Raw genomic sequence first — 13,117 nt, 5'->3', positions numbered from 1 at the left:
TAGTGAATGTAAACTATTATCAAAGATGGAGTAAACTAAATTTAGTGAATACACATCGAACATGCCTTCACCTCCAACCTTTAATCCACTACATGTCAACCGCCATAATGATGCACATAAAATTATCTATGGAGTAAATTTCTGCTCACAAAATGCATACTGCATGTGTTATTTCAGTTTAATTTCTATGTCTATTGCACATTTTATAAAAGAATAAAAAATGTTTATACCACATTGCAGGATAAGATAATACGCAGTTAGATGAGATCGGCAATATGATTGTCATGTGACTGTATTATCATGTGAATAGATTGCATATAGTCTCTTCGACAATACTCTTAATACATTACGTACAAATATTTTACTCGTTACTTGCAAATCAGAAAATTCACGCTCTAGAATATAATTTAATGTTATTCCCGAGTTTATCTTAAAATCAAAAATTATATAACATAAACTCTCTTCTCTTTTCATCGCCGTTAAATTTTAACAGAATTCATTTTATATGTACATATTACTTCAGAATGTTCACTCTTTAGTTAAATTTTATGATTTAAAAAATTATTTTAGATTTAAGATGAAATTCTATAAAGCACAGAAATTTAAAAGAACCAAACACAACTTGAAAATCACAATTTTAACATAAGCCGAAATGATAATAAAAGAATACATTTAAAAGGTATTATAAATTCTTTGTCTAACTAAATAAAAATTTGGATCGGTAAAAATTAACCATTGGTATTATCTAAAACTACTATAAAATGCATGGCAATATCATGCCTTTATAGACACAATCGGCTCTTATATTTTTCTTAATTCCTCCTATTATTAAATGCATGATATAAAATTTGTACTAAAAAATTATTAATAAAATTAATTGTCCCTAATTCAATAATTTAAGTGGGCAATATTCGTTTTTAAACTGTTTATTACAAAACTCAACAAGGATATATCAAAAATCAATATATGATTTCATTAATGAACTTTATATTATTAAAAATAGCGTGAAATAGCTAATTAAAATTGCGCAGTTAAATCACACCCTCAATATGAGGCAAACCTGAACACTAATCCCAGCTTAATACGAGGATTTTATCTCCTACTTAGTAGAAGAGTATCTATCCCATAGTCCAGCTTCTATGAAAACCCAGTCCGAAGGGGCTTTCTTGTTTCTCATCTGAGGATGACTGACGATGCAAGTTAATTAAAACATCAATAATTATTTAAAATTTTAATGAGGTTTGTCTCTTTAAAAAAATTACTTCTGTCGATGTATCTTTCAACGTTGAAAAGTTCACAGGAATCGTTTTATGAGATCACGCATAATCCGCTATGCTTTATCCTATTGCTTCAAATCAAGATCAATCGATAACTTCAATTTTTTAAAGATGAATTTCAATTTTAGAAACATAATATTTTACTAATCTGAAAAATCATGATACATTTTAGAAAGTTCTAATTTACATTGGAATAATCCAATAATACTTGACTAGTCATTTGACGATTCATGTTTTGTTTATCAATAGAAACAAAATTCAGATTTTGCTGCAACGCAAATTTTCTGCGGACTATCGATCAAAATCCTACTCATTTCCTACAGGAAATGAGTTTTTTCTGTTGTTTCTTAATCTTATCAGTGTTTAAATGATAAATTGCATGAATGAAAGAACACATTTTTTTCCAAGGAAAAGATTACCCATTGACATAGATGTTCACCCAGGATTCGAATTGTCTTTAGTGAAGGCTCTACACCATTTAAATGTCAGTATTATTCGTTGCACTGGAATCGACTGAAACAATTCTCTGTTAGCTTGTTTCAACATCAGGAATCTTCCTATAATACCCTTAGCAAAATTTACGCAGGTTCTATATAAATTCTTCTATTTTTAAAGTAAAGCATAGCGCTAACATTCACTACTTTTGAATAAACAGTAGCGGAATAACGAAGTTATGGGAAAAGATGCAAAAATAAGGTCGAGGTCAGACGCTCGCTTTAAAATGCCATTAAAATGGAGTTGACAGACTTAATTAAAATGACAAATTATGTTTTAATTATGAGCAGCTTTCGTATCATCATAATTACTTTACGGCAGGCTTATTTTATAATAGCATTAAATAAATTAATAAAGTGTAGTTATTAAAATTTCAAAATAAAGGAATATATAACTCGTAAACAGAGACATCAGACATCACATTATTAGTTTTGTTTGATTAATTTATCTTTTAAATTAAGCACAAACGTACGATATTGTGATGGAAAAAAAACACTATTAAAAAATGGCAAAAAATCTTAGAAAATCGATTCATGTATTAAACTGCATAAAGTTTTATTCCTTCTATTTCCTTGTAAAATTAATGCTATTTACCATTTCCTACGTAAGTGCCTTGAAGAGGCAGTGAAGACTCAATGAAATCAGAGTGAAAAAAGTCATTTAAAAAATTAAATGAATGGCTATAGTTTCACAATTATTTTTTAAAAATACAATAAAATTTGAAATTCAGTCATTTTTGCATTAAAGTCAGACTAATTTAGAAAAAAAATTGCTTAATGTATATGTATACAATCTAACATATGTCTGATGTCCTGTTATTCATAAAAACGTGACCGACTTTGATTTAGCACTTTATGCAGCAGACACCTTCATTATCTTTAAGTAGTACATAAATTTACTGCCTAAAATTATGCGTTGGTGTTTAAAATATACAAAGATAATTGATTTTCTAATAAATGCATCAAAAGAATAGTTAATTTTAAACTCATTCAAAATTTTAAAGACATTAATTATCATTTTGATTGATTTTTTTTCCTTTGGCGTTAGTTTGCTTGAAAAGTCTAATAATAGATACATTTATGTGAGCTCTTTCAAAAACTACAATTAATTCTTCTGAATTTCTTTTTAATAAACTTTAGATTTTAACATTTTTTGTTAACATATGCATTTGAAGGATTGTTCTGGTTTTAGAAATTGAGACTGCTGTAAGTTGAAATTCTAAACTGCTTAAAATCATAGATAATTCCAAGTTGCAATGACGTCCGTTAAAACTGGATGCCAATTTTGTAAAGTAAAAAATATTCATTTACTTTTGTTTAATGTTTCGAATAGTGTATTATCATAAAATGCAACAATAACTTTGGAACAAAAACTTCTAAATTGGTATTCCTAAACGTGGAGTGTAATAGATTTTAATTTATCTATCATCCTGTTTTTGCATTTTAAAATGTTAAGCTTTATTATTAAAAATAAATATGATATATATTCAATAAATAATATAAAACATGAATATAATTTAAATAATTATTTCAACAAAATACTATTGTACTGAAAACATTTTAAAAACTATAAAGATAATTATTCCTAATTCTATAGTTTTTCAATCATTTCAAATATGCCCAAATAAAAAGGGGATTGTGAGTTTAATCTTGGCCACGGTCGTGGGAAGCTTCCAGCCAAATTCATCAAATTATGTAAATTGACACAAGTTCTGACAAATTTTTCAATAAGACAGAAAATTAGATGCTTCAGTTTCTTATCTCACACAAAATGGTGCGTGTCTATTTTTTAATTAGTTAGCGATTAGCCAAATTAATTAATTACATTAATTTTATCTCATAAGCTAAATCAATCACTTTTCTTTGATCATTCTTAATCATAAATATTTAATATACCATGATTAGAAGAAAAATGGGCTTTTAAAGTGTTAAATAATATTTAATTGTAATTTACATGTAACATGACATCTACATATTATTGCTCTGATGTGCTGCTTCTAGACATCCCATCGACATATTTAGGGAAGGAGTGGAAGCTTTCAGTGTAAACAACTTTGCTGGCAGATTCAATTTTCCACGGAGTTAAACACATCTTTGTCATCAGCGAACCATTGACCTTTTGGTAAATTTTTAAAGGAAGGTATGTAAATCACATAAGGAAATGTCGGGGCTTTATGGAAGATGTCTGCTAACTTCCCATGAAAATATTGTCAGCAGCTCAAGTGTCTGATAGACTAAACAATCAAACTTGTCCACCATCAACTCTATTCTGTTCAAAAGCTTTCATCTGCTATTGTTCTTAATAATATGCTTATGCTTTAGTAACGCTTTCCGTTTCCATTGGGCAGCAATTTCCTTTATGTGCTTTTTCTCTTTCGAACCAATTGATCAGTCCCATAAATGTTAAGATATTTCATTGTCCAGATCTCAGTCTTTTGGTGTTAAATAGATCATTGAAATCTAGCGGGACCACGAGGCCTTACATTAGTATTTATTTCATCGCAATGACTATTCCCTCACAAGAATGATATGCAATTGCTACAGAATATTTCAAAAACTAATGGATAGCCTCCCTCATAGAATAGCAGTCATCATTACAGTAAAAAGTGATCTTAGTGATTGGCACAACTGCAAGATAAACAAAGCATAAATTGGTTCCGGGGCTTTTTATTACATTGCAAATCAAGTTACACAATGTTAGAATATTTATGGAAATATTTGTTGACTTTTATATTAACATGATAAAAAAATTGTTAATTAGGATGCACAATTTATCTTAATTTATGTATTAGTTTATAAACACCTTTCTATAGGTTTTCAAATATTATTATCCGAAAATTCAAGTTTATAGAATAACTATTTGTGGAAAAACCCTTGTTATTTAGTTTCTCTTCGAGAGCAAATGCAATTTTGTTCACTAGAATGCCAATACCTTGTGCACAATACTTGCTATATATGTTCAATTTATTATAATTTATGTATTAATTTCTAAAAACTTTTTATAGATTTTTCAATATAATTATCTGAAAATTCGTTTATCTAATAACAATTTGTGGAAAACCTCTTGTTGTTTAATTTGAGTTAGTTTTTGAGAGCAAATGAAATTTAGTTCACTACAATGCCAATATCTTTCTAAAATTTGATGATATTCAACTGAAATTTGTATTTAAATTACCATATATCTTTAATTATAATTTTAATTATAAAAAAATGTGCCATAATTTGTGTATTAATATTTAAAATTACCATTTTTCTTTGAATATGCATAAAATTTCCAATAAATTTATATTGCCTAATTTATATAAATTATTTATTTATAATGCCTTGATGCATACTCTGTAAGTTTTATCAAATTTTCTTCAAAATTATGCATTTACATGAGAAAAATATGGGATTTATTTTTAGATAGCATCCTTTATAATCTACCACAATACAGGTGACATTTTTACGAAAACGCATGCAATTATTACCCTTAAGCAAATAAAATCATTGTTGAAAGTTCCAAATCATTATCTCTTGTCTGTGAAAAGAAGATTCAAAATCGTTTTCTTCATCAATTTTTGCTTGAGTTCTTGAAATAGTCATGTGACCGAATCTCCATTGTGAAATATGAGATATAGTGTTGTTATTTTCTTTAAACAGGGTTGAAACTCAAAAAAGAGTATTTCTGGAGAAATTTAAAGAAATACCAATTCCATGTTCATTTTTGTGCATTTGTCCAAGATGTCCATTTTTTTAATCAAATAATGTACTAGATGCAGCATAAAAAATAACATTACAATTAATGATGTCCATGTCTACAATTGTTTAGATAACATATTAAAACTAATAAGAGCTTACTGTCTTTATCACACTAATTATCAAATGATAACGTAACTCTAATGAGAGAGATCTAGGAGCTACCTATAACCTTGTTTTCAAAATTTGAAATTAGATGCCAAAACTCTTTTTTAAAAAAGTAGAAAGGCAAATCCGAAATTGTACAATTACATTTTTTTAATCAAATAGGTGTTAGATACGGCATAAAAATAATATTACCCTTAATGATGTTTATAGTAATATCAACAGTTGTTTAGATAACATGTTACCAATTAATAAGATCTGATTGTCTTTTTCACAGTAATCATCTAATGATAACTGATTTCTAAAGGGAGCACTAGGTGCTATAAACCCATTTTTAAAATTCGAAATTAGATACCAAAATTCTCTTTGTTTTTAAACCTATTCAATTTGTTGAAAACAAAACTCAATTTGTTAGCAATCCCCCAATTGCCACATCACAATCCATTCTTTCAAGGTCAAACTTCTAGTTCGCCACGCAATCGTTGCGTAATCCCTCACAAAGGGAATTAGTCTGTTCTCATCAGGATGCGGGCCCTCAGATCGAAAATTAAGTTCCGCGCGCTACACAATCGAACGGAACAAGCCCGGTGCTTGTCAGCTTTATTTACTCAACAGCAGAAATCAAGTTACTAGTCTGCCGGAGCAATGTAAAATGCGGGTCTCGACGGCGAGACGCTTTAAGTATTTACGTAAGTAATAAAAAGGATCGGCTATTTAATTGGAAAGTCAAAAGTTTAACATTCGGAGACTAGATCTCTTATTTGTTTTTCGTTTGTTTTTTTTTTTTTTGTATGTATGTGTAAATGGATTGCTAGCATGCACGCAAACATCCAAGGATTTGGTTTAATTCTTTTTAATACCTTTTAAGGTTAATATTTAGATTAATGATTTAGTAAGAGAAATTGTAATTGCTTTTCTCTCCTTAGGTTCACGTTTGAATTATTTGACTTGCTTCAGAATAATAAAAAGCCAAAAAATACAATCAGTTCAAAAAAATTTGATTATATTTGCAGAGCAAAATATTTCATCATACTTTAATTTCGCAAGATTAATGTTGTATTATATAATTAATGTATGTTGTAATATAATTAATGTATTACAACATATTATATAATGTATTATATAATTAATGTATGTTGTATTATATAATTAATGTTGTATTATATAATTAATGATGTCCATGTCTACAATTGTTTAGATAAAATATTATCAACTAATAAGAGCTTATTGTCTTTATCACACTAATTATCAAATAATAACGTAACTCTAATGAGTCCATGTATATAAAAATCCATGCTGTATCAAAGCAATATTGACCAAAGTATTGTATATGTATGCTCTGATATATGTATGCATGCGTGCGTACATGTGTTCATCCATGTTTCGTGAATGAGTACGTGCGTACGTGCATTCATTTGCATGTGTCACAGCAAGTCGTCATGCATTCTGATGACTTATATCCATTATATAGTTTTAGGGTTCATTAATTTAAATTATACTTTAGGGCATATAGCTTACTATACAAAGGTAATTAGTAAAATACATTAGAATTAAATTCAATCAATTTATATTTTTATAAGTTAAACAACAAATTTTGCGTCTGCAATCATTAAGAGGCCCAAGACCAGATGGGACAGAAATTCAAGTGGTATTTCTTTGATGAAATGTTAGAGAAATTATATACTACAGGGGAAAAAAGTAGAAATAAGTGCTTCGCCACAGTTTAAATTTAAACACACATGTATATATGTTTAAAGTTCTGGTTGCTGAACGTGCGAAATATGGTTCCTGTCATACTTGTTTTGATATATTTAGTCAAGTCTATAAGTCAAAAACTCATATTTAGAAGAAAGTGCAGCGCCAATTGTCGATCAGAATGACTTTGTTAACAGCAGGAAAAATCTGATTATGTATCAAAATATTGCATATCTTCATGAAGATTTTCATGGGAAAATAGACCAAATTTGTGTTTCGTCTATTCAATCATATATTGCAAATTATTTGCAGGTAAAACGCAAATCAGTTTACTAGTTTTAGAATAATACTTATTATGATCGCAAAAAGAAGAAAGAACCCATAAGATTCTTTCTCCGATTCATATTTCACAGTCAAGCCATGCTTCAAACCCACCGAGTCGACATAGCAGTTATATGCAATAAGAATTTTTAAAAAAATGTAATTATTAAATAGAGAAATTAAAGGATACAAAAATTATTAACTAATAAAAAGAACGACTTACTGCATCAATGCAACAACAATAAAAGAACGAATGATTTTGGATATAGGGATGGTTATATAAAATTTATAAAAAATTATAATATCAAATTCTGAAAAATTAAGAAATATTCCACTAAGGAAGAAAAGAACTATGCCCTTGGAAATATTTTGGGAAAAAAATGGAAAAGTAAACAGTTGTTTCTGAAAGGAACACAATATATATATATATATATATATATATATATATATATATATATATATATATATATATTATTAAAAAAATATACCACCTCAGTTTATTTCCAAGAAGAAGAAATTCATTTCGCATAAAAAATTAATGTAAGCTCCTGTAATGTAATAAGCTAAAATCAAAGGATTATAGAGTTCATAAGAACCAGTTTGAATGTCTGACTTATAAACTTTAAATTTCTCCATTTGTCGATTAGTGAGTGTCGGGAGTGTCACTAAGTGCTTGAATTCAGGGTTCATAACCTATGGATATATCAGGTGAATAGGGTAATGACATGGCAATGAGATTCCTTAATAAGTAATTGTGCAAGAAAAATAGAGGATTTATTTAAAATACGACAAGTTATAATAATACATGGGAGAAAATGAAGAAGATTTTACATGAATAAATTTGGTCAAAATAGGTCCAGAGTCAATTCAATGTCAAAGCTAAGGTGACGTCCTAGACATATTGGAGGTGGCGAGACCGATTAGAATTCTTCGGAAGTGCTGGATAGTAAATAAATTCCTCTATTGATCGTAGACCCAATATCCTTTCTGTAATGCTGAAGTGTAGTGCTGCCTAGTTGTCATCTTTGTATCAGGATTAGAATCAGGTTTGGCTTTAAAAAGGGAAATAAATCTAATTTGAGTTAATCACATTATATATTTTAAAATGCTTTATCCTTATATCATCAATCATATATGTACTACTTTTATTTATCGTTGAAGTTAGAATAAAAATGGGTTTATCCTGAATGTTCTTGCTAGTGTGGGGTGAATTCCAAAAAGTGGAGTGTTGGTTCAAGTGCTGTTATCTTCATCTAACCAGGGTCCAAAATTCAAAAACAAAGCCCATTTATAAACAGTTTTATCATAACTTGAAAGAGGAAGGTTAATTTAATCAAAAATTCTGCCTACAAAAATCGTGAAGTCATTTTTTTAGTTCAAAAATATCCACCAAGCTCCAATTTATTTCCTTTTGGAATCATTAAATGCACGTCAAACGTATATTTAGTTTGAGAGATATATCTGCAGTTACTCGAATGCATTTCCAATTTCTTGCTCTGTCGAAGATTAAAAGTTACGACTGCTGCTACCTTTTACATTTTTTTTTCCTTACCCAGCTCGTCTGCAAAATAAATAGAATCCTCTTTTCCTTAGGGGAAAGAGAGGGACTGAAAAAATTCCATTTCAAATTTATTTCCATCTGTTCTTTTTCTTTGCAGAAATACATGATTCCCTTAAAAGGCAGCGAGCATTCTGAGGAAATCGAGGGATCACAAGTGGACCAGATCTTCTGCCAAGTGCCAGAAATTCTCAAGTTCCATGAAACATTTCTGGAGACACTGAAGAGTAGACTTAGCTACTGGGACACGAAGCAAAAAATTGGAGATGTTTTCATCGATGTCGTAAGTTTTTTTTTTTTTAATTATTTCTTATGCATGTATGTTTTTCATTTCGTTCGACAAAAAATTATTATTTATTCAGTATCTATTCTTTTATTATTTCACTATTGACTGGAAATCACCTTGAAACAGCTTTCAAGAAATGTACTTTCACTTATCTTCGATCTCACAGTGTTATTTTTAAAAACTGAAAAAAATTTCAAACTGAAAAAATAGGAATATTTAATCTCTTATTTTTTTTATATGCAGACCTTAAGCATACTTTTAAATAAGAGATTATAGCAAAGATTTCAACAACATGCATGTTTCAAATGGGAAAGAGAACTTAGAAATAAAATACTTGTGGGGGTTTTTATAGAAAAATCAGACTTTATAAAATGGAGGGAGTGGTTACATTGGCGGTTGAATTGAGAGAGAGATTACACTTGTTGAGCATCAAACATATTTATGTCTCCTTATCACTGAACAAATATTATGAAATGTGCAGAAGAAAGAAAAAGGAATTTTTTACAAAAAGAAAATTAGGTTTATCGAATTCAAAGTGTCATAATGTTCTAATTGCTCGTTGCCATTGGCAACACTATTCGCAGGCATTGTTATTTCGTTCTGTAAAAGCTCTACGAATCTTAGTTCTCCATATCATTGGTTCAGTGGTTATTATCGTAGATTGTTCGTAACCAAGGTATCGTAGATTGACCATAATTCATTTCAAGGTACGAACCGTAGTTGAATGTTTATGAATTAAAATAAATTTTTAAAGAATAGAAATTTTCTTCAGAACTATAATAAGCACATAAACATGATCATAACTACACAATTCATCTTCCAGAAAATATTGAAGTTGGATAAAATTTTGTTTAACTATCTGTTTTATCAAATTCAAATTTTTCATTCAAATTTCATTGATACAAATAGTTTAATTTTTTTCATTCTTAATGCTTAAAAAATTGTAAATATTCTATCTATTTTTAATATCTATGTTAAGAATAAGATAATTAAATATAATAAAAATAGAATCAATAATAATTTTATTAAAATTGCTGGTCGCTCCTCGTCATTTGTCCTGCGTCTCTAAATTAATTCTCTAAGCTGACATTAAATTTATAACATAATTAACTGAGTTGATTTCTAAATATCATTTCTAAAGTATCTGGAAGATTAAGCTATGCCCGGCAATTTTTTTTAAATTGTGTTTTTTCGGAGAAATTATTTAGATACGAATCACATACTTATTACATACTAGCCGCCTTTAGCGACCAGCCAGTTCACCAATCTTAATGTTCGTTAAAATTTTAATAATTAAATATTTTATGCAATTCTTACTTTAATAGCTTCTTCATCAAAATATTTTAAAACTTCAAATTTTGATAGTCATATAATTTACTCATAATATTATAAAGGTCTTCAGTCATAACGTAATATGTATCTCTCTAATTTTCTGTTAGCTCACGTAGAATTTATACTTTAAATTAAAGTGGAAAGGATTAATCTGCAATTAATATAATAATATATTTTACCGAAACAAAGTATTTTTTTGTAATATTATTACTAAAAACAGAGCCACTGAGCGTTTAAACTTTATGCGCACTAAAGAATATCCTTCTGAATTTATGTAATATTTCAAGAATTTGTCAACAACATTTACTCAGATTCATCATGAGCAGATCGATTGATTAACAATGTTTAATTTTAAATGCACCAAATACTAAGAAAATAAAACGAATCGTTTAAAATAATCGGTCGAAAACAGGTTTAAAAAAACTACTTAAAAAACGATATACTTAAAACTATAAGCATATACAAAAAATATATAACTAACATAAATACAATTTAATTACAAAAGCATATAACTAACCAAAAAATAATTTAAATCAAATCCGCGCCCGTTGGTAATAGTTGTCAACAATCAGAACACAATGCGCATTTGTGTATTTTCAACGCCAGTTACGGTAACGTAAATGCGTGAATTTTTCTACGCCAGTTGGGGGTAACGCTATGCAGATTAGAAATTTTTAATTTCCCTTATTCTGTTTTATTTTAATTCAAAAGTTCTTCAGATTGAATCTGAAAGATCGATTCATTAACAATGTTTAATTTTAAATGCATCAAAAATTAAAAAAATAAACAGAATTGTTTGAAATAATCTGCCGAAAAATGTTAAGCCTAGCCTCATTAGCATGAGAAAAAAACTGAAGCCTTACTCATTTGGCGGTGGGGAAAACGGAAGATTTTTTTGGCGGGAAAGTTAGTTTTTCATTAATAATTAAAATTCTAATTAAAATTCAAAAAAAGGGACCCCAGGTGCACATTTCCGACCTCCAAGGTATACATGTACCAAATTTGGTAGCTGTAAGTCAAACAGTCTGGCCTGTAGAGCGCCAACACACACACACACATTGAGCTTTATATAAGTATAGATGAATATTTTTCAATCTTACCTACACATGAACTGGTCATGTAAATAAAAAAAAAAATCATGAATGCACTTAGTTTAACACGTTATTCGAAACAATCTGCTATATTACATCATCTTTGTTTAACATGTTATTCGAAACAATCTGCTATATTACAGCATTCATTTTACATTTTACAGTTCATTTTACTCAGTTTCATCTTGGTGATATCGAGTCCGTGATGGTGCTATATGGCACTGACAGCATGAAAGCAGATAGAAAAAGGCTCTAATAATTAGTTATAAATTTTTTTTTTCCTGCACAATCGAGTTTTTTCATTAAGGACAGCTATATAAATACCTTTGGAACGCGAAACCTTCCCTAAATATAGAATTTGATCGAAATCTTTAGAGCCGTTTCCGAGATTCACGAAATAAATAAATTTATATAAATACAAGAACCGCTCGTTTAAAGTTATAAGATATGTAGCGTGGAAGCCTGTTGCTGTGAGAATATGGAAAATTAATTTTGAAATATTTGGTATTAGAAAAAAAATATTATAAATGACGTCTTTCGGCACGTTAAACCGAAAGAATATAAAAAAATAAAGAATTTTTAAGAGATATTTATAATCTTATAGAAAATTTATTCTTTTGGAACCTTAATATTCCTTTTTCTGCAAGAATTCCATTGGTTCTTTTCATATAAAATTTGATAGAATTATATCGTGTTGCCTTTTTTTTCTCTAATGTAAGAAAAAGACAACACATTATCTGTATTAAAACAATTAAATTTAAACTCATAACAATTTTAGATTAAAAATAACCTTAACTCAGTCATTAACATATTCTAAAATGTTTATTCGAACAAAAATTCTTCCCCGAGTAATCAATCGCTTATTTTGATGTTTAATAGACTTTCTTTTTTGTTTATGTGTCTCATTAAAACTGGTAATGTATTTTATTTCAGTTTAATGATTCCATATAGTCTTGCATATAGAAGCAAGTTCTTTAAGTAAATAAATTTCTATCTATTTTTTTTTTCCTAGAACTTGATTTTTATTTTCATCTGCCTGGAAGTGTCAGATTGCCATTAGTACTTTCATTCCCACACTGCTCACGAAACTTTTCTTCTCTCTCGCTTTAATTTTTTATTAGAACATACTAAATTTAGCTGTTTTCTATGAAAAGGACATGTAAATAAATGTGATTTATCAAAGTTATTGAAAAAAATATTGATATATAATGCCAGTTCAG

General features: G+C 28.6%; 1 protein-coding gene across 3 annotated transcripts in view; it reads left to right on the top strand.

Annotated features, from left to right (window-relative positions):
- The window catches only part of LOC129961581 (rho guanine nucleotide exchange factor 17-like), a 378,738-nt gene that overhangs the window by 241,959 nt on the left and 123,662 nt on the right, over positions 1 to 13,117 (top strand). For all 3 annotated transcript variants that reach the window (XM_056075078.1, XM_056075079.1, XM_056075077.1), the window contains one exon: positions 9,289 to 9,471. In XM_056075078.1, coding sequence (XP_055931053.1) covers positions 9,289 to 9,471 — 183 coding nt within the window. The remainder of the gene's footprint in view (positions 1 to 9,288; positions 9,472 to 13,117) is intronic.

The sequence above is a fragment of the Argiope bruennichi genome, chromosome 2, assembly GCF_947563725.1.
Source record: "Argiope bruennichi chromosome 2, qqArgBrue1.1, whole genome shotgun sequence".
NCBI classification, from domain to species: domain Eukaryota; kingdom Metazoa; phylum Arthropoda; class Arachnida; order Araneae; family Araneidae; genus Argiope; species Argiope bruennichi.
This window is presented reverse-complemented; position numbering and strand designations above follow the sequence as displayed.